The 25,856-nt window shown below is 46.7% G+C and overlaps 1 protein-coding gene across 1 annotated transcript in view; it reads left to right on the top strand.

Annotated features, from left to right (window-relative positions):
- The window catches only part of RHPN2 (rhophilin Rho GTPase binding protein 2), a 58,875-nt gene that overhangs the window by 13,782 nt on the left and 19,237 nt on the right, over positions 1-25,856 (top strand). Inside the window, exons 3-6 of the mRNA XM_047835193.1 lie at positions 14,068-14,196; positions 16,689-16,764; positions 25,277-25,354; positions 25,731-25,855. Coding sequence (XP_047691149.1) covers positions 14,068-14,196; positions 16,689-16,764; positions 25,277-25,354; positions 25,731-25,855 — 408 coding nt within the window. The remainder of the gene's footprint in view (positions 1-14,067; positions 14,197-16,688; positions 16,765-25,276; positions 25,355-25,730; position 25,856) is intronic.

Below are 25,856 nucleotides of genomic sequence, written 5' to 3'. Positions count from 1 at the left end.
TACTCCTCGGCCTGCTTGGCTTCCTCTCTAGCTCTCGGTTTTAACTTTGGGTTCCCTCCTTGTTTCTGGCGCCTGGAGCAGGCCCTTCCTTGCCTGGAGCTTGATTATGTTACAGACAAGTATTTTACCCCGCCTGTTTGTGTGTTTGGGGATGGGGGAAGCCAGTGATCACATTCCTGTTTGTTTTCTCTGCTTTCTCTGGGACTTGTCCGTCTGTTTTCTCTGTTGTCTAGTGGAGAAACCATGCCTGGTCTAGAATCACTGCTTGGTAAGTGTTGGATGTAGAAAGGAAGGCAGGAGGGAGGGAAAGGGACATTTCTGTTGCCAGTGTCCAGCCCTCCAATGAGAGGCCCCAGTACAATCCCATGGCCTTGGGGCCCTCATTATTATGCTCTGGTGGTGAAGTAGTTACTTACGAAGTGTAGAACTCAGTGAAGCTTTACCTGTGTCATAGGCAGCTGGAAGCCCTCTCTACACCCCTCAGTGCAACACAAGGCAGTGTGTCAGCCTCCCCTTGTGTATAAAGGGTGCAGACTTTCTTCTTCCTTCAGAGTTCTGGGGGTCACTCTTGTCAGCCCCATGCCACCTTCTGCACGGGGAGCCAGGGTAGGCGCCGTGCCTGCTGCCTGGCCAAGTGAGACAGGTGCCCCCTGGAGACTCAGAGAGAGATGCAGGGCGCTTGTAGGGACCTGGAGCTTGGAAACCTGGCAGGGAACCCGGAAACCTGGCAGGATGTGGATAATGGGTGTTCCCAATGGGTCACCTGCACTGTTGGAGGCCTTTGGGAGCCCAGAGGCTATTGGGAAAGACAAATACACCAAACCAGGTGTTCACAACAGAGCTGCAGTAGTCTGATGGTCACAGATATGTACAAGCGGCATGATCATCTCCACACGGGCTGCTCACCTGAGCACCGAGGAAAGACAGGAGGAGGGTTTCTGATCATGAACTTAGGGTAAACTTTCAGAATCCATCTGTATTTGCTCGCTAGGAAAGCTGTCTGAGCTACTAGGTGAGGGAAAAGGAAGGTGCCCTATATGTGTATTTTAAAGGGTTTGTATGTTCGCTTTTGTGCACGCATAGGCTTTTTCCAGAAAGTATGAAGAAAGAAGCCGTTAGAGTTGCCTCTTGGGATCAAGCCCAGGGATGGGGTGGAGGTGACTCTTACCCATAATGTTCCCGCCTCCAGTGTTTGGGTGTTCTTTTAGGAAGGACATGAATTACTTTTATTCATTTTTCGTGTGAAATCCTGCAAAGGCCCAGAAGATAGTATCACCAACCACCCGAACCTGCTGCTGACTCGGGAACAATAGTGTTGTGCCTCGTGTAGGCATTGATACTCGTGGACTAGCAGAGAACGCAAGTCCTGGGGTGGCCAGGCTTCCGGGAACCTCTCCTCCAGCTACTTCTGTAGCAGGGTGGAAGCTAAATTGTTACCGGAGGAGACTAGGAAACTTACAACATATCACCTTTTTTTCTTTTTTTAAGTATATTTACTTATTTTTTTCTCTCTCTTTTTTTAAATTTTTATTATTTTTGAGAGAGAGAGACAGAGAGACAGAGCATAAGCAGGGAAGGGGCACAGAGCAAGAGAGAGAGACACACACAGAATCCGAAGCAGGCTTCAGCCTCTGAGCTGTCAGCACAGAGCCGGACGCGGGGCTCGAACTCACCAACTGTGAGATCATGACCTGAGCCAAGGTCAGACGCCCAACCGACTGAGCCACCCAAGTGCCCCAGTTTATTTACTTATTTTTAAGTACTTTCTACACCCAGCATGGGACTCAAATTCATGACCCTGAGATCAAGAGTCGCATGCTCTGCTGACTGAGCCAGCCAGGCGCCCCACAACATTTCACCTTGTATTTTATTTTATTACTTTTATTTATTTATTTATTTTTTTTCCAACGTTTATTTATTTTTGGGACAGAGAGAGACAGAGCATGAACGGGGGAGGGGCAGAGAGAGAGGGAGACACAGAATCGGAAACAGGCTCCAGGCTCTGAGCCATCAGCCCAGAGCCTGACTCGGGGCTCGAACTCACGGACCGCGAGATCGTGACCTGGCTGAAGTCGGACGCTTAACCGACTGCGCCACCCAGGCGCCCCATTATTTTATTACTTTTAAACTTTTTAAAATTTATTACCTATTTTTGAGAAAGAGTGCAAGTGGGGGAGGGGCAGAGAGAGAGAGACAGAGAGAGAGAATCTCAAGCAGACTCTGTGCTCAAACTCATGAAACTATGAGATCGTGACCTGAGCCAAAATCAAGAGCCAGACATTTAACCAATTGAGCCACCCAGATGCCCCAACATTTCATCTTTTAAAATGTCTGGCAATGTCCCTGTCCCCAGAGAAATCTGGACTTGGGGACCATCAGGTCTGCAGTGTAGTGGCCGGCACAGCTTAGGAGGAGCTCTGATTCAGGAGTGTAGGCCATGGGCTGGGCTTGCTGTGCCGGGAAGGGTGTAGGTGCCTTCCCCCTGGTGTGATTTGTGGCTACGGGTTTTGGTTGACACTTCTGAGAGGCCAGCCCTGTGGCTCTGGGGGGCAGGTAGGCAGCCTTGAGTCTGTGGCTCCCCAGGAGCAGACTACAGTTGATTGGCCTGTCATTCACCCAGGAAGTGAATTTCTTGAGTGCCTAGGAAGTAGCAGGCACTGTTTGAGGTGCAAGAGGAGAAGGCTGCTGGCAGTGCAAACGAATCCCTGCTTTCATGATGCTTAATCTCTTGTGGGGGGGACCTTCCTAACAGCAAACAAGTCCAGTCATGTCAGAGGTGATGCTTTCTAGGGTGTCGATGAAAAGGAAATGGGCTAGAGGTTGACAGTGTGGTGCAGCCTTAGAAACGGGCCAGTCAGGGAGGCCCTCTCTGAACAGGGGCCTTGGCGTTTCTAAGGCACAAACCAGGGTAGTTTTTGTTGTTGTTGTTGTTGTTGTTGTTTTTGGTCTGTCTTGCTTTTTTAATGACACCAGCAAACAGCCTCTCAGACCCAGTGGTTCAAGCTCATTGTCAAGTTAGCATTTGTTGAGCTGGCAGGGTGGGGGTAGGGTGGGGTTGTTAATGATTTTCGAAGTGACCTGACCTAAAAGTTCAGAGTGGCCCTTTCTGGAGACTGTTGGGAGAGGGAACCCTAAAGGTATTTATTAATCTGACTTCGTTGGCACCAACGGTTTCCCAAAAACAAATAAGGCGTTCAGCCAAGTCCAGCTCTGGCCCCGTGGCTGTCCCTGGGTGTCTGATTAGGTGGCCTGGGTGTCTGATTAGGTGGCTCTCCCTGCCAACAAGGGGTAGTTTAAGTCATAAATTGAGCCCCACTATCCTGTGCACCTGTTTTCAGGTTCCCGGATGTCCCTCCGTAGACCTCAGATAAAGATCGAGCAGTTGGAACTGGGTGGGGTGGCCTTTGGGAAAGCATCCCCCAAAATGCAGGAAGGCAAGGGTCCCAGTGGTTTAGCTGCATTGGTAGGGAGCTGCGACGCTGGGCAGGCCCTGGCAGGAGCCAGGCTTTCTACCCCTTCAAGGTCTCCCTCCTCCTCCTCTGAGCCGTATCGGCCTAGAGTCCATGAGCTTCCTGAGGTTTGATTAGGAAGATAGCAGATATTTTAAATGTACTTTTCCAGGCTAAGCAAGGACAATATTCTCTCTCTTTTCTTAGAACCCTGCCCTCCCTGGAGAAAAGCTGGGGTAGAAATGTGATGTTGTTTCTTTGAAACAGAGATGGTCTTTGTAACATTAAAAGCAACTTGCCACATGGTTTAGCTTTAACTAACTGGGCCTTTGAACGAGGGCGGGTCATTTAACATCTTTGGGGTTTAGATTCCCCTCTTGTACTGGGAGCTTTGGACTGGAGCAGGACTGGCCCACTGTGAGGCTTACAGAGGCCAGGCCGGCTCAGGAAAGAGTGGAGGGGGCCAGACCTGGTGCTGGGGGGCAGTAGGGAGTGGTGGGGACAGTGGGGAAGTACAGAGTGCATACTCTCTCCAGAGGGACCACGTGCAGTTTGCCTCATCGTGGGGGCGCAGCCAGGATTGCCAGACCTTCGGTTTTTTGGTTTTTTTCCAGAAGATAGAGATCTGATCTTTTTCTCTCCTTTTTCTTTTTCTTTTTTTTAATCTTCTGATATTTGAGTTTTTAAATATTGGCACATAGTTCAAAAGGGGAAAAAATCACACCCTGAGAACCAAATGAACTAGTCCCTGGACCTCCAGTTTGCAACCCCTGGACCGGAGGGGCATGACGTGCTGGGCAGAGGTGACCAGGGGCAGCCTCAGCGGTAATGAGCATAACTTGAGGTTAGTGACCGCTCACACGGTCGGTTCTGATAGAGGCTGGTGTATGTGCAGTGGGGTGTGTGAACCCCCCATGACCTTTGGGGCTCGCAGCAATCCTGAGGCCTGCCTTCCTATGCAGGGAGCAGATGTCCTGCCAGACCGGCTGATCTGCCGCCTTAGCTGGGTGGCCACATGGGGCCGCCAGGTGGTACTTGCAGGATTTGGGGACAGATGGATTAAGGTCAGACCGTTTCAATAAGGTCTCCGAAGCTGGTGCAGGTCTTGGTGCTTGTCAACATGCCTGTTCCTGAGGGGACCATTTTACTGAAAGATAGGACAGAAAAAAAGTTCCACTAAAGTAAATGGAGTTCCATGGGGTCAACATTCAAAATTCACACGCAGCTTTAAGACAAAACACGGGACGTTGAAGAAATTTTGGATTTGGAGCAGAGACACAAGCCATCATCATGTGGGGGCTTCTTAGGGTGGAAAAGGTCTCGGCAGCTCCAAATTCAGACAGAGGAGAATGCATGGATGTAGTCAGTAGCCTCAGGAAATAATTTGAATATGGCCTTCCTTCCCTGTTCACACTTGTTGGGTTCATCACTCAGAGAGAGGCAGTGAGACACCTTCTCGTTCTTGACTTTTGGAACATGTGCATGCTCTTGATGAAACATCCAAGGGAAGGGGCCTTTCCCTGGTGGTCCGGGCCTGAGGGAGGCCGTGGGGGACCTGGGCCGAAGCACACTTTTTCTTCATCCTGGTTGGCCTCAAGTGCTCTTTTGGTTTGTTTGTTTGTTTGTTTGTTTGTTTGTTTGTTTGTTTATGAGAGAGAGAGAGAGTGGGTGAAAGGGGAAGGGAGAGAGAGAGAGAGACAGAATCTTAAGCAGGCTCCACACTCAGTGCAGAGCCTGACGCAGGGCATGATCCCATGACCCTGGGGTCATGACCTGAGCCAAAATCAAGAGTCGCTCAACTGATTGAGCCACCAAGGCCCCCCCAAGGCCTCTTTCAGTTGTAACATCAGTTACCAGACCACAAGGTTCTCGGAGGAAGTTTGCACCCAAGGGAAAGGTGCGAAAAAAGCCATGTTCTTCCATAGAAGTGGAAGGTAGCCCAGGTGCAGAGCATCAGTGTTGAGGAGACAGGCCCTGGTTTTAATTCCTAATTTGAGCCAGCTGGTTCCATTTTTGTATGTTAACCCAGACTATTCCCCCAGCCTGGGCACAGGGGACCTGGGCACATACACCATGTTCAGTGGATTTACCTTATTTGAGAAACCCCCTTCCACCAGTGAAAAATCATTATCTGCACTAGAAGCACCTCACACTCTAGGGTTGGTTTCCTATTCATCGTTGTACCCAAAGGTAGCATTGTGGAAACTGACTCTGAGGCCCTACTTGGCCAACAACTTTTTCCAGAGTGACCCACACAGAGGTCCACGTCCAAGGAGCAGCTTGCCGATTTGTTGCATCCTACATCTCAAATTGCCAAATCAAGAGGGAAGAGAAGGGGCAAATCAATATATAGAGGAGGAAAAATCCAGAGTTGGCCTGTTTGGGGGTCCTGCAGGTATGTGGGCAAGGACCTTAGGGTGAAAATTGTTATATTTAAGTTGGATCCACTCTGTTGCAGAGGGCCAGCCCCACCCCCCATTTCTTCTAGAGAGTGGTCTTTATTCTGCCATTTTTTTCAGAAGAGACAATGCCAGTTTCCAGGTGAAACGGAAAGAACTAGAAGGCCAGGGTCTTGTTTTCCATTATAACTCCTATATCCTTTGGTAGACATGGGCCACAGTTTGTCTGTGAGCTTCCTGAAGGCAGCATGGAGAGGGGGATGTGACTTGGAAGGCTTCTCATACCCGTTGGTTCAGCCAGAGGCAAACCAGTTGCTACAAAGAAGCCGTTCCCAATACCAAGGGTTGGGAGAATTTCTTTCCTTGTGTCCTTATGGACATTATCAGCTCGTGAATCAGTCATGTTCTCAGAAACATCTTTGTAGTACAGGTTTTACAAGCGGCAGATTGTGACCCATGGTGTGTAATGAAATCCAGTCATTGGGTTGCTGTAGTGTTATAAAAAATAGGTATTTGTTGGGGGAGGTGTCTAGCTGGCTCAGTTTGTAGAGCATGACTGATTCTTGATCTCAGGGTTGTGAGTTCAAGCCCCACATTGGGCATACAGCCTACTTAAAAAATACATATATATATATATATATATATATATATATATACACATACGTATATGTATATATATTTGGTCTCTGTGCCTCGTTCCTGGCACAGAGCTCCTAAAACTCTTGGAATCTCCTGTCTTCTGTATGTTAATGAGGTGACTCCTGATGGGGGAAGGGAGCCTTCAAGATACAGTCTGTTTACCAGAAAGACCAAATCTGAGTAGAGCATTAGTCCCTACCCCTGAACTTCTGGGGAAGGGAATGGGGTTGAAAATTGGGTTCAGTTACCGATGGCCAATGATTTAATCAACTATGCCCACATAATGAAGTGATGAAACCCCCCCCCACAGTGAGGTTTGTGAGCCTCCAGATTGGCGAACACATCGAGGTGCCAGGAGGGTGGCGTGCCTAGAGAGGGTGTGGAAGCTGCTCACGCCTCCTTGGCCTATGGGTCTGTTCCATCTGACTGCTCTTACGCTGTGTCCTTTAAAATAAACCACAGTAAATGTAAGTAAAGTGTTTTCCTGAGTTTTCTGAGTCATTCTGGTGAATTATCATAGAAGGGTGTTGTGGGAACCCTTGATTTGTAGCTGGTTGGTCACAAGTACGGGTGCCCCTCCCCCTACAAACCTTGTGGCTGGCACCTGATGTGGTGGCAGTCTTGTGGCATTGAGCCTTTAACCTGGAGGAACTGAATTGAATTGAAGTGTTGGGCACCCAGTTGCAGTCAGAGATTCGGAATTGGAGAGTTGCAAATATTACTGTTTTTTTAAAAAAGTAAGCTATTAGAATAGAATAATTGGTGTGCATCACTTGAATGGTTTGGTTTGTGCGACTTTTGTTTTAGAGAGTATGTTTGTGTACGGATCTACTGTGTTGTGTACAAAATGTGTTTCTTACTGGTAATCATGCTTCACCCCCTCCAACCCCCTCAGAATTCCCACACCAATGCTCTTCACCGAACTGAACTTCCAATATCTCATTGCCCAGCTGGGGAGCTCAGACGTGTATGTGTGAAGGCTTACCAAGCAGGAGCAGTAAAAGCACCAGTGTCATCAAATCTACTGCCAGGGTCACGCATGGCTTTTTCTGAGGAGGTGTGACATAAGCGTGTGGGTTCAAGAAGCAGGAGTTTGGTGGGGCGCCTGGGTGGCTCAGTCGGTTAAGCGTCTGACTTTGGCTCAGGTCATGATCTCACAGTTCGTGAGTTCGAGCCCACATCGGGCTCTGTGCTGACAGCTTAGAGCCTGGAGCCTGCTTCAAATTCTATGTCTCCCTCTCTCTCTGCTTCTCCCCCGCTCATGCTCTGTCTCTCTCTCCTGCAAAAATAAATAAAAACATTGAAAAAAAAAAAAGCAGGAGTTTGGTGAAGGAAGGGAGAGAAAACATATAAATACATCATGGAGAGACACTGATGGGCTCAAATATGTGACAAGGCAGGAAGAACCCCAGTGGAGAGGGCAGACTGTAGGGGAAATGGTTTAGCATTTTATTTTCTGGAGGAAAGACAGCAGGTGAGCAAAGCAAGCACAAGACAGGTGGCTGGATTTTCATCAGCTGGGGAGGGGAAGGTGACCCGGTACTGTCTCGCTGGCTGGCTGGAGCTCTTGGCTGTTGGACCTCGGGTGTCCCCATGTGTGAAATGAGGGAGTTCTAGTAGCTGGTCTGAGGAATGACCAAGGACTTGCCAGGATGGCTCGTGGGAACGTACTCAGCAAGGCCTGGCTCAGTACTTGGTTGTTAACTGTTAGTTTTGCAGTGATTCCTCATCTGTAAAATGCACTTGTAAAGTCTTCCAGGAAGTGTCCAAACTTCTGCTTTGAAGACTTGGGTAAAGTTCATTCCTTCATATCACTTAAACCATTCCATTCTATGGATGTGTCACATTTTGCTTATCCGCTTGCCAGTTAATGGATGGATACCTGGATTTTTCTCTCTTTTTGGCTATCTGGCTTTTTGTTGGGACATAAATTCTCATTTCTCTCATAGACTCCTAGCAGTGGAATATGCAGTTGTATGGTAAGTTTATGTTTGTCGTTGTTAGAAACTCCCCAGCTGTTTGTTCCAAGGTGGTGGCTGTGTCATTTACATTCAGCAGTGTATGAGGGTTCCTGTTTCTCTGCATCCTCACCCATGCTTATTATTGTTTCTTTTTCATCAGAGCCAGTCAAGTCGTGTATTGGTATCCCATCCTGGTTTTAATGTGTATTTCCGTATATTGTCTGATGACATTCAGCATCTTTTTGTGTGTTTATTAGCCATCGTATATATTCTTTAATAAAATGTGTATTCAGATCTTCTGTACATTTTATGAATTCAGAAAGTTGCAGGCTACAAAATCAATATATAGAAATCTGTTGTATTTCTATACATTAATAACAAATTACCAGAAAGAGAAAATAAAACAATTCCACTCACAATTGCATCCAAAATAACACAATACCTAGGAATAAGTTTAACAAAAGAAGTGAACCTGTTCACTAGAAACTATGGCCCCGATGACAGAAATTGAAGGTACAAATAAATGGAAAGACATTCCAGGCTCATGGATTGGAAGAATTAGTATTGTTAAAACGTCCATACAGCCAAAGCAATCTACAGATTTGCTACAGTCCCTATGAAAATTCCAATGGCACTCTTCAGAAATAGATAAAACAATTCTAAAACTCTGGAACCACAAAAGAGCCAGAATAGTTAAAGCAGTCTTGAGAAAGAAGAACAAAGCTCGAGGCATCACGCTTCCTGATTTCAAACTATATCACAAAGCTGTAGTAATCAAAACAGTATGGTACCGGTGTAAAAACAGACACATAGATGAATGAAACAGAGTAGAGTGCAGAAATAAACCCACACATATATGGTCAATTAACTTATGACAAAGGAGGCAAGAATATACAATAGGGAAAGGATAGTCCCTTAGCGATGGGGAAACTGGACCGCTGTCTTACACCGTGCACAAGAACTAACTCAGAATGGAAACACTTGCATATAAGACCTGAAACCATAACATTCCTGGGAGAAAACATAGGGAGTAAGCCTTGACATTGATCATGGCGGTGATTTTTTGCGTTTGACACCAGGAGCAGAGGCGGCAAAAGCAAAAAACAAGTGGGGCTACATCAAACTACAGAGCTTTTGTACAGCAAGGAAACCATCAACAGAATGAAATGGCAACCTACTAAATAGGAGAAAGTTTTTGTAATTCGTACATCTGAATAGGGGTTAATGTCCAAAATATAGAAAGAACTCGTAAATTCAACAGCACAAAAACAAACAGTCCGGTTATAAAATGGGCAGAGGACCTGAATAGACATTTTTGTAAAGAAGATATACAAATGGCCAACAGACACATGAAAAGATGCTCCACATCACTAATTATCAGGGAAAGGCAAATCAACACCACGATGAGATCTCACACCTGTTAGAACGGCTATTATCAAAAAGAGAAGATATAACAAGTGTTGGTGAGGACATGGAGAAAAGGGAACCTCATTCACTGTTGGTGGGAATATAAATTGGTGCGGCCATTATGGAAAAGAGTATGGAGTTCCCTTAAAGAAGTTAAAAATAGAACTACCATGTGATCCAACGATTCTGCTTCTGAGTATTTATGTGAGGAGAGCAAAATCACTAACTCAGAAAGATATCTGCACCCCCATGTTCATTGCAGTCTTATTTGTAATAGCCAAGATACGGAAACAACCTCAGTGTCCACCAATGGATGAATGGATGAAGAAGACGTGGTATATATACACACACCGTGTAATACTATTTGACCATCAAGAAGCACAAAATCTTAACCTTTGTGACAATATGGACGGACCTCGAGGGCATTGTGCTAAGTGAAATAAGTCATACAGGGAAATACCATATGTGCTCATGTACATGTGGAATCTCTATTGAAAAAAAAAGAAGGCTCATGGAGACAGAGAACAGATGGAATGTTGCTTGAGTTGGGGATTGGGAGATAGGTGAAATCGGTAAAGAGTGTCAAGAGGCACAAACTTTCAGTGATAAAATAAATAAGTCATGGGGATGTAATGTACAGCATAGTGACTATAGTTAATAATACTGTATTGCAGGGGCACCTGGATGGCTCAGTTGGTTGAGCGCCTGACTCTTGATTTCGGCTTGGGTCACGATCTCATGGTTTATGGGTTCGAGCTCCCTGTTGTGCTCTGCACTGATGGTGCAGAGCCTGCTTGGGATCCTCTCTCTCCACCCCCCCCCCCTTTCTGCCTCTCCCCCACTCATGCTCTGTCTGCCTCTCAGAAAAGAATAACGCATTGCATATTTTAAAGTTGCTAAGAGAGTAAATATTAAAAGGTCTTATCACACAGAAAAAAAACCTGTAACTATGCTGACAAATATTGTTTGTGGTGATCATTTTGCAATATATATAAATATTGAATTATTATGTTTTATACCTGAAATTAAGGCAATGTTTGTCAATTATTCCTTCATTAAAAAAATCTTTGCCCATTAAAAAAATTGTATTATCTTTTTGTTACTTGAGAAACTCTTAATGTATCTGATACGAATTTTTATTAGATATATAATTTGCAAATATTTTCTTCTAGGCTACGGCTTGCGTTTTTTGGGTTTTGGTTTTTTGTTTTTTTTTTTTTTTGGTTTCTGAAGCACAGAAGTTTTTAAATTTGAGAGAGTCCAATTCGATTTCCTTCTATATGTATATATATTTTTAAATTTTTCTAATGTGTATTTATTTTTGAGACAGAGAGACAGAGCGCGAGCGGGGAAGGGGCAGAGAGAGAGGGAGACACAGAATCTGAAGCAGGCTCCAGCCTCTGAGCTGTCAGCATAGAACCCGGTGCCTGGCTCAAACTCACGAACTGTGAGATCATGACCTGAGCCAAGGTCGGACGCCCAACCGACTGAGCCACCCAGGTGCCCCTGTATTTTCTTCTAGAGGTAGTAGAGTTTTGGCTCTTATATTGAAGTCTCTGATCCATTTGGACTTAATATTTATGTATGGTGTAAGATTTAGATTGAGGTTTATTTTTTGCTGATTGTGCCGAAAAGAGTTATCAGAGCAGGCCTGAGACAGCTATCCTTAGAAAGCCTGTTTGCAAGGTTGTCCCTTGGCCGGTGTCTGCAGACTTAATTTCAGGATAGTTCCCACCGTTTCCAGAACTGATAAGAATGGTTCACTGTGCCTGAGCTGTTTGCACAAACAGTGTTGTTTCTGCTGGATACCTGCTTTCCTTCTGGGAGTCTGGAATTTTGGAACATGCTAGACAGAAGTGCCTACCTGACCAGTCCCTGGTAAAAACCTGGGGCACTATGTCTCAAATGAGCTTCCTTAGTAGACAGCATTTCACACGTGTTGTCAAAACTCTGCCGGAGGAATTAAGTGTGTCCTTTGTGAGAATCCTGGGAGAGAGGACTCTTAGCAGCCTGTGCCTCCAGACCTTACCCCATGCACCTTTCCCTTTTGCTGTAATAAATCACAGCCTTGAGTACAACTCTGTTGAGTCCTGTGAGTCCTTCTAGTGAATCCCTGAATGTGGGGGTGGTCTCGGGGACACGGACATACCTAAGGATGTCCAATTGCTTCAGCACTATTTTGTTGAAAAGACTGTCTTTTCTCCTTTGAAATGCCTTGTCATCTTTGTCAAAATCAATTGACCATAAATGTAAGGATTTATTTCTGGATTCTATTCTGTTCCATTGCCTAGCTTTATGCCACTGCTACATTATCTTGATTGCTGTGGATTTATAGTAAGTTTTAAAATCCTATAGCATAAATCCTCCAACTTTGTTCTTCTTTGGCTCTTAGGTCCTTTGCATTAACATATATATTTTAGGATCAGCTTGCCAATGTCTACTAAAAAGCTTATGGGTTTTGTTTTTGTTTTTGTTTTTTGAGAGAGAGAGAGAGAGAGAGAGAGAGAGAGCACTTGCAGGAGAGGGGCAGTGGGAGAGGGAGAGAGAATTCTATACGCACTCCAGGTTCAGCACAGAACCTGATACGGAACTGAGTCTCATGAACTGTGAGATCATGATGTGAGCTGAAATCAAGAGTCGGATGCTTAACCAGCTGACCCAGCCAGGCGCCTCAGCTCTTGGGGTTTTGATTGGAACTGCATTGAATTGATAGATCAATTAGGGAGAATTGACATCTTGACGATAGTGAATCTTCCAATCCATAAACACGGCGTCTCTCCAATTAATATGCACTGCTTTGTGGTTTTCAGGGCACAGATCTTATGCTTCTTTTGTGAAATTTATTCCAACATATTTTTACTTTTTGATGCCAATGTGAATGAAATTGTTTTCTGAACTTCGTTGTAAGAGTGCTCACTGCTGGTATGTAGCGATAGAATTGATTTTTGCATATTGAATTGTATGCTGTGACCTTCCCGAATGTATTAGTTCTAGTATTTTGTGAATGCCTTGGGATTTTCTATATACAAGATTATGTCATCTGTGAGTAAAGACAGTTTTCCTTCTTCCCTTCCAATCCAGAGGCCTTTAATTTCTTTATTTACCTATTGCCGCTGGCTTGAGCCTCCAGTAGAGTAGTGATTAGAAGTGGCAAAAGCGAACACTGTTGCCTTATTCCTGATCTAATTGAGAAAGCATATCTTTCACCACTAAGTACGATATTAGCTTTGTTTTTTTCATAGATGCCCTTTATCAAGTTTTGTAAATTTTCTTTTATTCCTAGTTTGGTGAGAATTTTTATCACGAATCTGTGTTAGACTTTATCACATGCTTTTTTTTTTTTTTTCCGCATCTGTTGAGATGACCATGTGTTTTTTATCCTATAGCCTATTATTATAGTATGTTACATTAATTGATTTTCAGATAGTAAACCAACCTTGCAGGGGCGCCTGGGTGGCTCAGTCGGTTAAGCGTCCGACTTCGTCTCAGGTCATGATCTCATGGTTTGTGAGTTTGAGCCCCGCGTCAGGCTCTGTGCTGACAGCTCTGAGCCTGGAGCCTGCTTTGGATTCTGTGTCTCCTTCTCTCTCTGCCCCTCCCCAACTTGTGCTCTCTCTGTGTCTCTCAAAATATAAATAAATCTAAAAAAAAAAATTTTTTTAAACCAACCTTGCAATCCTGGGATAAATCCCACTTGGTTATGGTATATAATTGTTGTTATATGTTGCTAGGTTCGGTTTGCTAATATTTTGTTGAGGATTTTTGCATGTATATTCATGTAGGATATCAGTCTGTTGTTTTGTTTTCTTGTGGTGTCTTTCCCTGGTTTTGGGTCACGGTACAACAAGACCTCATAGAATGAGCTGGGAAATGTTATCTTAGCCATTTCCTTTCAAGGGGGTAGTTTATGGTCTTTTGAGTGGCTGGGAGCAGTTCTCTTTTCTCTTCTCAAAGCTGATTCTTCGCAGGGATGTCTTAAGATTCATGTCTGGCAGCTCAGTTTATCATCGATGTCCCAGATCCATTTACTGGCAGGTGTGGCTCAGGATGGGCCAGGTGCTGAGCATCTCTGAGACCTCTTATCTGATCACATCTGGTGCTCACATCTGCAAGTGAACCCTCAGGACGTCCCTATGGGGTTCGGGAGGTCTGCTCACTCGGCAGCGGGGCACTTGGGCTGAAGGCACTTTCCTCCCTCTTCTCTTCTAACAGAGCAGCTACGAACCACAAGGTGCGGGAGCAGGTGCGCCTGGAACTGAGCTTCGTGAACTCAGATCTACAGATGCTCAAGGAAGAGCTGGAGGGGCTCAACATCTCAGTGGGAGTCTATCAGAGCACAGAGTAAGTGGGGGCACTGATTCTTCCAGATACTTTCTGAGCCTTAGAACGTGCTGCAACAAAGATGGTGCCCAGATGGACCCAAGGGTGTGGCAGACCCCACTTTGGGAAGAGAGGGATTGATCAGTTTGAGGTTTGAGCGTGATGCAGGAGTCAAAGGGACGAGCCTATGGAGTTTGTTGGAAATACCTGGAGAGTGGGACAGAAAGGCATTCAATTGTCCTAGGACCCTTGGGACATAGTTTTATGGGAGAGCTGTGACTGGGTCCAGATGAAGAGACAGCATCTCTCACGTGGCTCTGCCATAAAGATGGCCTGGAGGCACTTCTGTGGTTGGCCTGGAGAGCCAGCCCACCGGGTGGGGCCACCCTGCCCTCTTCCCTCTCAGCCTCTTCACCCCACACAGGGCCTGCCTGGGTCGTTCCATTGGTAGGATGCAAAAACAGACAAACTGCTTGACAGGGATCACTTACATCAAAGATTAGGGGACCCAGGTGAGTTGGCATGGCAACTGAGAGACTTCAGAAATGTACCCCGTTAAATACTTGAGAGATGAACGGCCTAATTCAGGAGCCTCCCCCTAGGGAGTGTTTATGGGAGGTGCAGTATTGAGGGGCAGACCTCAGAAAAAGCTCAGAACGTCTCCCCGAGGTGAGCTGCCTTTGAAAGACATGTCCGTCTTGGAGGAAAAATAACCTTGAGGAGCTGTGCGGGGACATGAGGCTTCTCAAAAGGCAGGCGAGCGCCCGGGGAATCTCAGTCAGAAAATAGTATGTGGATTCACAAAAGGACGGCATTTGGGAACCTTGAGTCACCTTTGGAATGTGCTTTTCCCGACTGTCCCCAGTCCTCTGTGTGGTATGTGGGTGTTTTTCAGAGCCAGAGGGAAGGCATTAGTGTGTGAACCCTCTGTCCTTCCTTCTGTGACGTCCGGAGCCCTGGCTCGGTCACCTGTGGGCCCCCGTGTGGGTTTGAGCACCTAACCACAGCAGCAGATGAGAGGCTTCTCCCAGCCTATGCTGTGGTATTAAATTCCAGTGTTTTGCCCAAAGGTCGACGTTCCCTGAGTAAGGAGGGCAGGGCCAAACTGGGCTGATAAACGTAGGGATGTTTCATATTCCTGCCTGCGGTACCAGACCGCAGGGATGTATCCCACAGAGACAGGCACTTAAGGCCCCTGTGTGATTACAGTGTGGCTCTACAGCGGCCAGTTGTTTCCCGGTGCCATCAGGGAGTGGGGAGAGAGACGTGCAGGTGTCACAATGACGCCTTGCGTTTGCACCCGCCCCCTTCCTGTTTTCAAAGCAGATTGTTTCTTTCTTAGCGCCATTGATCTTTAAACATTTCTGCGAGGCAGAACAGGAAGAAACAGTCTTGCTGGGCAGAGGAGAAAACACGAGGAGGCTGGAGGTCGTGGAGAAAGTTACGTTAGCACAAGGTTGGGACCGGGGTGCCCTGGCTGCTCCGGGGAGGTCATGGGGAGCACAGCCCTCGCCTCCAGGCCTAGTGGGGTGAGGGTAGGAGGGCGTTGGGGCCCAGAGGACAGAGGCATGGCCCATCCACAACCCCCCGTCCAGCAGGATCTGGCTTTCCCAGTGGGCTTTGAGGAAGCCAGGCACCCCCACGGTGGGATCCCACCTGCTTTTAGCACAGCCGGTGGTTTCCCCTCAGCCACAGAGGCAGTTTCAGCTTACAGCTGCATTGTCCACTCACCCTACCATGCATTCCTGGCCTTTTCCCCAGCTGGGCTGAGCGGCCCCAGGAGGTCTCTGGTTACAGGTCAGGGAGCTAAATCTCTGTTTGCAAAACACAGCCTGAGCCCCCTACACTCCCTTTTGGCTCTGTCCCTGTCCCTCAGAATGTAGGTTCAGGGCACACTCCCAGGGCGACCTATGGGGAAACTGAGTGGTCAGTTGTGGGGGAGTACTGTGGGGGGCAGGCAGCCGACCAGGGTGTGACCCTGGGCCTGGAGCTGGGTGTACTTCGGTGTCAGAAAGGGCCCTTGCCCTCAGGGCTTTCCCCATGCAGGTGATGGGACCCTAGAGGGATTCTCCCCATCAGAGGAGGCTCCTAAGAGTCCAGGTGGGACCTGCCCTGGTGAGGAAAGGAGGAGGAGAAGGGAGGGGTTGGGAGCTGATGGAGGAGGTGCATTGATTGGCAGGGTGGTGCGCCCAGGTCGGGAGCAGTGCCTGCATCAGGCACAGACCTGCCACACAGGAGGTCCCCAGCATAGTCACTGAAGGAACAGGTCAAGATGGTAGGCCCCCATGTGTTAGGCTGGGTAGTGCAGAAGCCACAGGCCGCTGGGATTGGGTTTAGACCAGAGACAGGTATGTGATCAGAGTCATCTTTATGGAGTATGAACTGGCATGGGGATGTGGTGGGGCCCTGAGCTGGACCAGCATGGGGACCCACGTGGTGGGCCCTGAGCTGGGCTGCTGGGTGCATAGCACCCGGGACTGGGATGTTCATATACCTTGCTGTGTTCCTTCTAGGGAGGCATTTACCATCCCCCTGATTCCGCTTGGTCTGAAGGAAACCAAGGATGTTGACTTCTCAGTCGTTCTCAAGGTAAATCTCAAAGCCATGGGCACTTGACTCAATGTTTACAAAGAAAAACTAGAAGTTGTGTATCCCTTGCAAGTGGCCGTAGGCTCAGTGGGCCGAGTGTTAGTTGATTTCTGCAGGATGCCTCCAGACCCCTTCAACAAGCCAGAGAATGCTGTGCTGTTCTCCTGTGTCCTCCAGCTGTCTCTGGTTCCCTCCGAGGCTCGGGGCCCCGGGAAGGCGAGTTAGAAACCTGGGCCTACCCTCCCCAGGAGGCCAAGCCACAGAGGGTCCATGGAGGATGTGCTTTGGAATTTAAAAATTGTATCCTGTATTTTTTCTTAAACATGGCCTAAATTGGTTATGAAATTTATGGAGAACAGCTAAATTTCCCCCCAACGTTTTATTCCGAAAATTTCTAAACTTCTAGAAAAACTGAAAGAATTTGGCAGTGAATCCGTGTATACTCACTACCTAGATGAACATTTTGCTTTTATGACATGTTTGTCCATCTATGCATCCCTGTATCTACATACCAATCCACCTTGAATAGCTAGAATTTATGGGTTTTTTTTCCCTCTATCGAATTACTGGGGATCCAGCTGCATCTTCTCTTTCTTTCTTCCTTCCAATCTCTCTCCCTTTAAAAAAATTTCTTCCCCTTCTTTTTAAAAAGTAACAGCTTAACCTCCCCCCCCCACCCCACCCCCACACACAGTATCTGGCCTCCTCTTAATTGTGGGGGTCCCTGGTAAGCAGCTGTTACCTGTAGGCCCATCTGTGCCTATCGCTGTGCTGGATGCTGGTGATGTCACAGGTCTTGAGTTCCAGGTCTGTGGCTCAGTGGAGATTTCAGGTGGGAAGCGGAACAGGTGCTTTGACAGAGGCCCCCAGAGCTGCCTTACCCCTTTTCAGGGCCAAGAGAGGCCTCCCCATGTCTGGAACGCCCTCCTCTTCCTCCCCTCCCTGGCTCTGAGTTTTAATGAATCACCCCCAACGTCCATTTAGGAGGAGAAAGGGGAAATGGGGTGGAAGGTAGTGCCTGTCTCTGAGCTCTCCAACACAGGCATGGTGGAGGGCAGTTAACCCCAGCATTGTGAAAAATACTGCTGAGTGTTGCATTTCTTTTCATAGTAACTCTTGTTAGTTGACTCATCTTGGACTACTTTCAATTTAGGAAAGAAAAAATGATCATATGCATTTTGGGCACTATGAAATGTGTCCTTTTAAAAGCAATTGGTTAATGCTTCAAGAGCTTCTGCACTTGACCTCCATTCTGGAGCAGATACTGTAAGTCTCTTGACATAAGCTCTTTCACTTAGGGCCTTGTTGACTGCTCCCTTGTTTATACCCAGGTCCTGGTCCCTGTCAATTTGGGGTTTATTTTGGTGTTTGAGAAGGGACATTGGTAGCCGTACAAGACTCAGGATCACCCAAGGTTTGATTTTCTGGCTAGAAAACAACCCAGGAGCTGCAGCTTTATGTCAGCTATGTAGAGGCCACCTGAGCTTCTAGATGGGACACTTGTCACACATCTGTGAGACTCAAGACAATCTTTACGTCTGTGGAAATGTGTTTGGGTGCCTTTGTGGAATAGTTTCTTTAAGATTTAGTTTGTTGCTTGGATCCAGGGTGGCAAGGGCACAGGCATTTTAGAAGGAGACTCTTGGGGACACTTGGGGATTTTATGGAATCTGTAAGGACCCAACCATGTCATGTGCTGAATCCCACATTAAACTCAGTGGGAAAAAAAAATCACGTGGCCATGGCCAACTGCTATTCAGCTGAGGCTTCCAACCATGTCATTTTAGCCTCAAAGGGACTCTTCAAATGTCAGGCATACAAGAATGAGAACATCTGGGGACGTCCTGTTTTCTCCTTTCCACATTTGTCCCTGAGACTCACACAGGTGCTGCAGAAGCACTTGGGCCGACTTAATGAGGGCAGTTCAAAGTGCGGGCCGCCTTGCACCTCCCTGTGTATCCGTGGGGCGTTTAATGGCCAGTAAAACTTCACGGTGTGATTTCGTTCTATTTTTAAATACATGGGCTTTCAAACGGCCTCATTTGAAGACACCATCAAAATAAATTCCCTTTCCAGAGAATTCAAGTTGTTTGTTTTGGGTGGGGTTTTTTTTTTTTTTTTTTTTTGCCTCTAAATATAGCTTTATTTATTTATTTATGTTTATTAAAAACAGTACTGCAGAACATTCAGAAAAATACCAAGGCATGGAAAGATCCCTCCCAGCCCTACCCCGCCGTGTCCCCACTGAGCTTGGTAACCTGCTCAGCACTTAATCTTTGGACACTGGGGCTGTTCCTCCGGTCAGGGGCCTGACTCATGAAGGTGTGTGACTCCCCCCACTCCCCTCTGTCATGACTTCACGTGGTGTCTGCTTATAGAAGGCAAGGTGGCTGTTAATCTCATTCTTCAGACAGCTTCCAAATGCTCGCTGTTGTCAGCGGCTCTCCACTGAGCATTTGCACACTTCACCGGATGTTCTCTTTGGACAGATTTTTAGACACGGATTTGGTCGGTGGGAGATCCGTATTACCCACTTACCCACCAGAAGCGGTCCTGCCTTACACTCCTACCGACTGTGCGTGACTGCTTATCTTCCTGCACTTTAGGTCACCCTGGGCAGCAGCGTTCACCATTTTGATTTTTTTATGCTATCTTTGTGATCTTTGTGAAATCGGGCAAAATAAGAACTTATTACAGTTTACATTTCTCAGGTCGGTACTTGAGTTGAATGCGTGTATGGTTTGGGGTTGGGTTTTTTTGTTTTGTTTTGTTTTGTTTTGAGTTTATTTATTTTGAGAGAGAGAGAGCACGCACAGGTGGGGGAGGGGCAGAGAGAAGGAGAGACAGAGTCCCAAGCAGTTCTGCACTTACAGCACAGAGCCCAATGCCGGGCTCAAACTCATGAACCGCGAGATCATGACCGAGCTGACATCAAGGGTTGGACGTTTAACCGTTTGAACCACCCAGGCGCCTCTCCTGTATGTTTATTTTCCCTTTACACTTTCCCTTTCAAATCGACTGTTGCTGCCCTTTGTGTGCTTTTCCAGTGTGCTTTTATTTCTTACAAGAGATCTTTTACATATGAAGGATATTAACCCTTGGTTTTATATATATTGCAAATGTTTCTCTCAGTACATTCTCTCCTTAATTTAACTTTTGTTATCCAAGCAATAACCAGCTTAAAAAATATAACATATATATTTCTGCCTGTAGGATTTTATGTCGATGAACTTACCAGCCCCTCCCTTTACAGTTCCGCCTTGATAGCGTGTTCGGAAAGCACCCTCCACGCCAAGATGGCCTAAATATTTTGCCATTGTTTCCTCCAGTGTCTTGTTTAAATGTTTTCACATCACATCTTTAATCTATTTGGAATTACTTTGGGAGTAAAAAATGAGGTATAGGGCTGTAGCTTTTTATTTAAACCAAATGGGTAGTCAGTTTCCCCTGAACTCTGTGAAGAAGCCGTCTGTGGTGCTGGATGGTGTCTGTTTCTCCCCATGCCCTCCCCCCCCCCCCCCCATCCACCCTTCTCAGTCCTGCTCTGTGCCTGGGAGGCCACAACAGGCTCCTGCTCTGTGGCTTCTTGTTGCCTGTGGCTGTTGGGGGAGGAGCACCAGAGAGGATAGGAGGAGCCCCGAGAAGTTCAGGCATTTATTCTCCAGGCTCCTTCAGCCAGCCTCCTTTTTTTCATTCCCAGAGGGAAGGTCCTGGTGGCTTTGGGTGCCTACCTCAGGTAGCCAGCCACCTCTCTGGGTTTCCAGAGCTCCTTCCCTACCCTGACCCTTTAGCTCTGCGGTTCCAATGGCCCTGGAGATTCCACACCATCCCTGCGGTTTCCCTTAACCCTGCCCACACCCCTGTATTAGCCCTTTGCTTCAATTCACATCGGCCCGCAGTCTGTGTGTGCCATGCCACTTCCTTCCCGTCTGGACCTGCTGGCTGCTCCAGCCTTTCCCACTCCTGTGGAACGCTGGCTTCTGTTATACACCTGATTGTCGAATCTCCTTCCCTCTGTTTCTGATCCATGCCTGGTTTCATTGTCTATCCATTGCTCACAGTTTAATCCCTGTGTGTTTTAACAGCACTTAGAGCAAGCCTCTTTTATTAACTATGCTCTTCCAAATGTTCTTGGCTTTTCTTCCACATTTTTACTCCCATGTTTTGTCAAGTTTCCCCAAAATAGCACTTTTGGGTTTTGATTGAAACTTCATTTAGATTCATAGCTAAATTAGGACAAAATTGTATCTTTACAATCTTGCACATTTTCATCTATGAACCAAATATTTCTAATTGTTGATGTCAACAAATAGCGAGTTTTACAGGGGCAGAGACCATGTCTGTCTGATTTTAAAAAATGATTTAATGCTTGCCATTTGCAACAACATGGGTGCATTTGGAGAATATAATGCTACGTGAGGTAAGTCAGAGAAACACAAATACCATATGATTTCGTTCATATGTGGAATTTAAGAAACAAACAAAAAAAGACAAAAAACCCAGACTCTTTTTAAATTTTTTTTTTAATGTTTACTTATTTTTGAGACAGAGAGAGGCAGAGCATGAATGGGGGAGGGTCACAGAGAGAGGGAGACACAGAATCCAAAGCAGGCTCCAGGCTCTGAGCTGTCAGCACAGAGCCTGACACGGGGCTTGAACTCATGGACCAAGAGATCATGACCTGAGCTGAAGTCGGACGCTCAACCGACTGAGCCACCCAGGCGCCCCAAAAACCCAGACTCTTAATAGAGAACAAACACGTGGTTCCCAGAGGGGAGGTGGGTAAGGGGGTGGGCAAAATTTTATCCCTGGGAATATTGTACTTTTCTTGATCTGGTACAGTTGGGAAGATATGGTTTCCCTGTTACATTTTTTCTAACAGGTTATGGCTTGTATTAGAAAGGATTCATACATAGTAACTTTTTGTCCCTTTCACTGGATGCCTGCTAGTTTAGGAGTTTTTCAGTTGAAGCTCTAGGTTTTGTAAATAAGGCATTATTTTGGAAAAAAAATTGTTTTTTCCTTTCTAATATTTGTCTTTATTTGTTAATTTTCAGAATTATGTTATATAAATAGAATGATGTTATATAATCCTGTCTTATCCCTGATGTTTACAGTGGGTTCCAGCCAGATTTAAAAAAATTTTTTTGTTAAAATGTTTATTTATTTTTAAGAGAGAGACAGAGTGTGAGTGGAGAAGGGGCAGAGGGAGAGGGAGACAGAATGTGAAGCAGGCTCCAGCTGTGCTGACAGCTCAGAGCCTGATGTGGGGCTCGAACCCACCGGGCGTGAGATCATGACCTGAGCCAAAGTCAGAGGCTTAACCGACTGAGCCACCCAGGCGCCCCCCCCCCTTTTTTTTTAGAGAGCGTGTGGGGGAGAGGGACAGAAGGGGGAAGGGGAAGAGACAGAGAGAGGGAGAGAGAATCTTAAGCAGGTGCCACACTTAGTGCAGAGCCTGACACGGGTCTCCATCTCATGACTCTGGGATCATGACCTGAGCCGAAATCAACTGAATGAGACCCACAGGTGCCCCTAGATATTTTTTCTTCTACTTAGTAAATTTAATCTCACCTAGGAATGCATTTAGAATTTACCAAAACTCTCTTTGACTTCTGTGAGGTTAACAAAGTTTGTAATTTCTCTCCTAATTTTAAGAACATTTTTGCCATGGGACACCTGGGTGGCTCTGTCAGTTGAACATCTGGCTCTTAGTTTCAGCTCAGGTCGTGATCTCACAGTTTGTGGGATCGAGCCCTGCTTGGGATTCTCTCTCTCTCCCTCTCTCTCTGTCCCTCCTCCCATTCGCGTATGTGCGCGTGCGCAGTCTCTCTCTCTCTCTCTCTCTCAAAAATAAATAAACATTTAAAAAAGAAAAAAGAAAATTTTTGCCAGCATCCATAGCAGAAGTTGGGGCACCCGGGTGGCTCAGTTTGTTAAGCGTCTGATTCTTGGTTTCGGCCCAGGTCATGATCTCACGGTTTGTGAATTTGAGCCCCACATTGGGCTCTGTGCTAACAGCACAGAGCCTGTCTGGGATTCTCTCTCTCCCTGTCTCTCTGCCCCTCCCCTGCTTGCTCGTTCTCTCTTTCTTTCAAAATAAATACATTAATTAATTAAAAAAGAAGAAGAAGTTGACAGAACAGTGTGCTGTCCTGAAAAGGATGCAGTTTTTCTCAGCCCTGAGCATCTCGAGTGGTGACCCGAACAGTGTTTTCAGAGATGTCATCAGACACATCCAGATCATTTTTGCCATACTGAACATCACTAATAATTATGGTGGAGAATCCTTTCAAATTTTACAAATGGTCATTACATTAGGAGAGGAGCCGATTCCAAATATCAGCACTTTAAGTTGTAAAAAAAAAATCTGTGACAGCATCATACATTGAAAGGAAAACTTAGGTAGGAAAGACCAAATTGAAAAACAGAAGGAGCCAGGTGCCTGGGTGGCTCAGTCGGTTGTGCATCCAACTTCGGCTCAGGTCACATGACCTTACAGTCATGAGTTTGAGCCCCACGTCAGGCTCTGTGCTGACAGCTCAGAGCCTGGAGCCTGCTTCAGATTCTCCTGTGTCTCCCTAATCTCTCTGCCCCTCCCCTGCTCATGCTGTGTCTCTCTCTCTTTCAAAAATAAATAAACCTTAAAAAAAATTAAAAAAAAAAAAAACAAAAACAAGAAAAACAAGGAACTTCTGCATATCCCTGGACCCAGCAAGACATTTCAAAATGTATGCTGAGGAGCTAACAAGAGGTGTGCAGGGAGGGAGACTGTCATAGTGCTATCTTTAATCGCAGAGGTTTACAAATGACTTCAGTGTCTAACGAGAGGAAGTTAAGAATATGATACTTACTGGCTAGCACATAGTAGGTGCTCGGTTTATTTGTTCAGTAAATGAGTTGTACAGTGATTACATTGGAGGACTGTATAACTATTAGAAGTCATGTTGCAGGGCGCCTGGGTGGCTCAGTCGGTTAAGTGTCTGACTTCGGCTCAGGTCTTGATCTCACGGTCCGTGAGTTCGAGCCCCGCGTCGGGCTCTGGGCTGACAGCTCAGAGCCTGGAGCCCGTTTCACATTCTGTGTCTCCCTCTCTCTCTGCCCCTCCCCTGTTCATGCTCTGTCTCTCTCTGTCTCAAAAATAAATAAACGTTAAAAAAAAAAAAAAAAGTCATGTTGCAGAGTATCTTGTGGTAGATGAAGACGTTTGGCACGTTGCCAATTCAAAGAGAAAAGCACAACAAATTTGTATATTCACTCAACAGAATCCCACGTTTGTAAGACGGTGTGTGGGTGTGTGTGCGTGTGGATATGCACTGAACGTACAAAAAGGAGGTGCTTTCATGTAGAAATTGTGTAAATTGACTGTACTCACAGACACGTGAGAAAACATAACTGACCGGTGTCTCTCAACTTTTTTTTATAGCCAGGGAGAGCCAACGCTTATGGCAGATGTTATGCAAGAAGCCACTCTCCTCCCCTTACCCCGTTTTTATCTTTTCCCTGTAATGCTTGCCATCTTCTAATATATGATGTCATTTACTTGTTTGTGGTGCCTGTTACTTATTGCCTGTGCCCCCTTGTGAGAACAGAAGCTGCACGGGGAAAGGTCTTTGTTTTGTTCTGATGTAGCCCAGACACTATGGACGGTGCCTGGCACGTAGCGGGTACGCATCAGTGTGAGTTGTATGACTGAATGAACCCACGGGGCGGTCGTCAAACACTGGACTGTGGACCGGGTTTGGGGGTCTCCTTCGGGTGCTTCATTTGTGGAAGTGCCCAAAACTGCTCTCCCAAAGGCTCCCATCATAGACCCCAAGGGTAGCATCCTCATAACAGTGCCTCGCCAGGAGTTTCCTTCGCCAGGAAGCCCCTGTGCTCCGAACATCTGAGCCCTGCAGTATCTGTGACGTTTGCCAGAATTGTCCAACGTGTAGTACTTATGTGGTCACTTAACTGTCCTGCGAAGACATTTTAGTTGTTTGTTTGTGTTCAGTAGGCACCATGCCCAATGTGGGGCTTGAACTCATGACCCCAGGATCAAGAGTCGGATGCCCTACCGACTGAGTCAACCAGGCACGCCTGCAAAGACATTTTAAAATAAAAATAACTTCAACTTTCTTTTTTACTGAAGCGACAAAAGGAACTTTAAATATACATGTTGTTATGAATTCTACATGGATTTTTTTTTTAATTTTTTTTTCAACGTTTATTTATTTTTTGGGACAGAGAGAGACAGAGCATGAACGGGGGAGGGGCAGAGAGAGAGGGAGACACAGAATCGGAAACAGGCTCCAGGCTCCGAGCCATCAGCCCAGAGCCCGACACGGGGCTCGAACTCACGGACTGCGAGATCGTGACCTGGCTGAAGTCGGACGCTTAACCGACTGCGCCACCCAGGCGCCCCTCTACATGGATTTTTAAAGGGGGGGAGAGCACATTAGACATTCCTGTATACCTATTTATGGTTTCGAATGTCACCTTACAGTGGTTCATCTCCTTTCTCTTGCAGGATTTTATCCTGGAGCATTACAGTGAGGACAGCTACCTCTATGAAGACGAAATAGCAGATCTGATGGACCTGAGACAGGTACAGTTTTGCGTGCAGCAGGGTGGGGAGGATGGCCGCTGGAGTCTTCAGAATGTCCTTAAAGTCTTAGAGAATCGCTCCTGGTTGGAGGTGATAGGGAGGTGCCCCGGGAGCCATCTGTTCAACCCGGCACACGAGAAGACCACAGGAGGGGACAGACACGCCCACTGGCACGTCTGGGTCTGGATTCCGGGACTCCTGAGTTCATGCCAGCCCTTTGCCACCACTGCTAGCGCTCATGATAGCCGCAGCGGGTCCCGGGCTCCATAGCCGTGGTTATGTGCGACATCTTCCAGAAAGTGGGGGGGCGAGGGGAGGCAGGCATCGGCTGTGTCCTCACCTGCCCCCCCGCCATCCATGGCTCCTCTCCTTTCAGGCCTGCCGGACGCCCAGCCGGGATGAGGCCGGTGTCGAACTGCTGATGAGTTACTTCATCCAGCTGGGATTTGTGGAGAGCCGATTCTTCCCGCCCACCCGACAGATGGGGCTCTTGTTTACGTGG

Source organism: Prionailurus viverrinus, chromosome E2 (assembly GCF_022837055.1).
Source record: "Prionailurus viverrinus isolate Anna chromosome E2, UM_Priviv_1.0, whole genome shotgun sequence".
Taxonomy (NCBI): Eukaryota; Metazoa; Chordata; class Mammalia; order Carnivora; family Felidae; genus Prionailurus; species Prionailurus viverrinus.
Note: the sequence above shows the minus strand (reverse complement) of the source record. Positions and strands in the feature narration are given on the sequence as shown.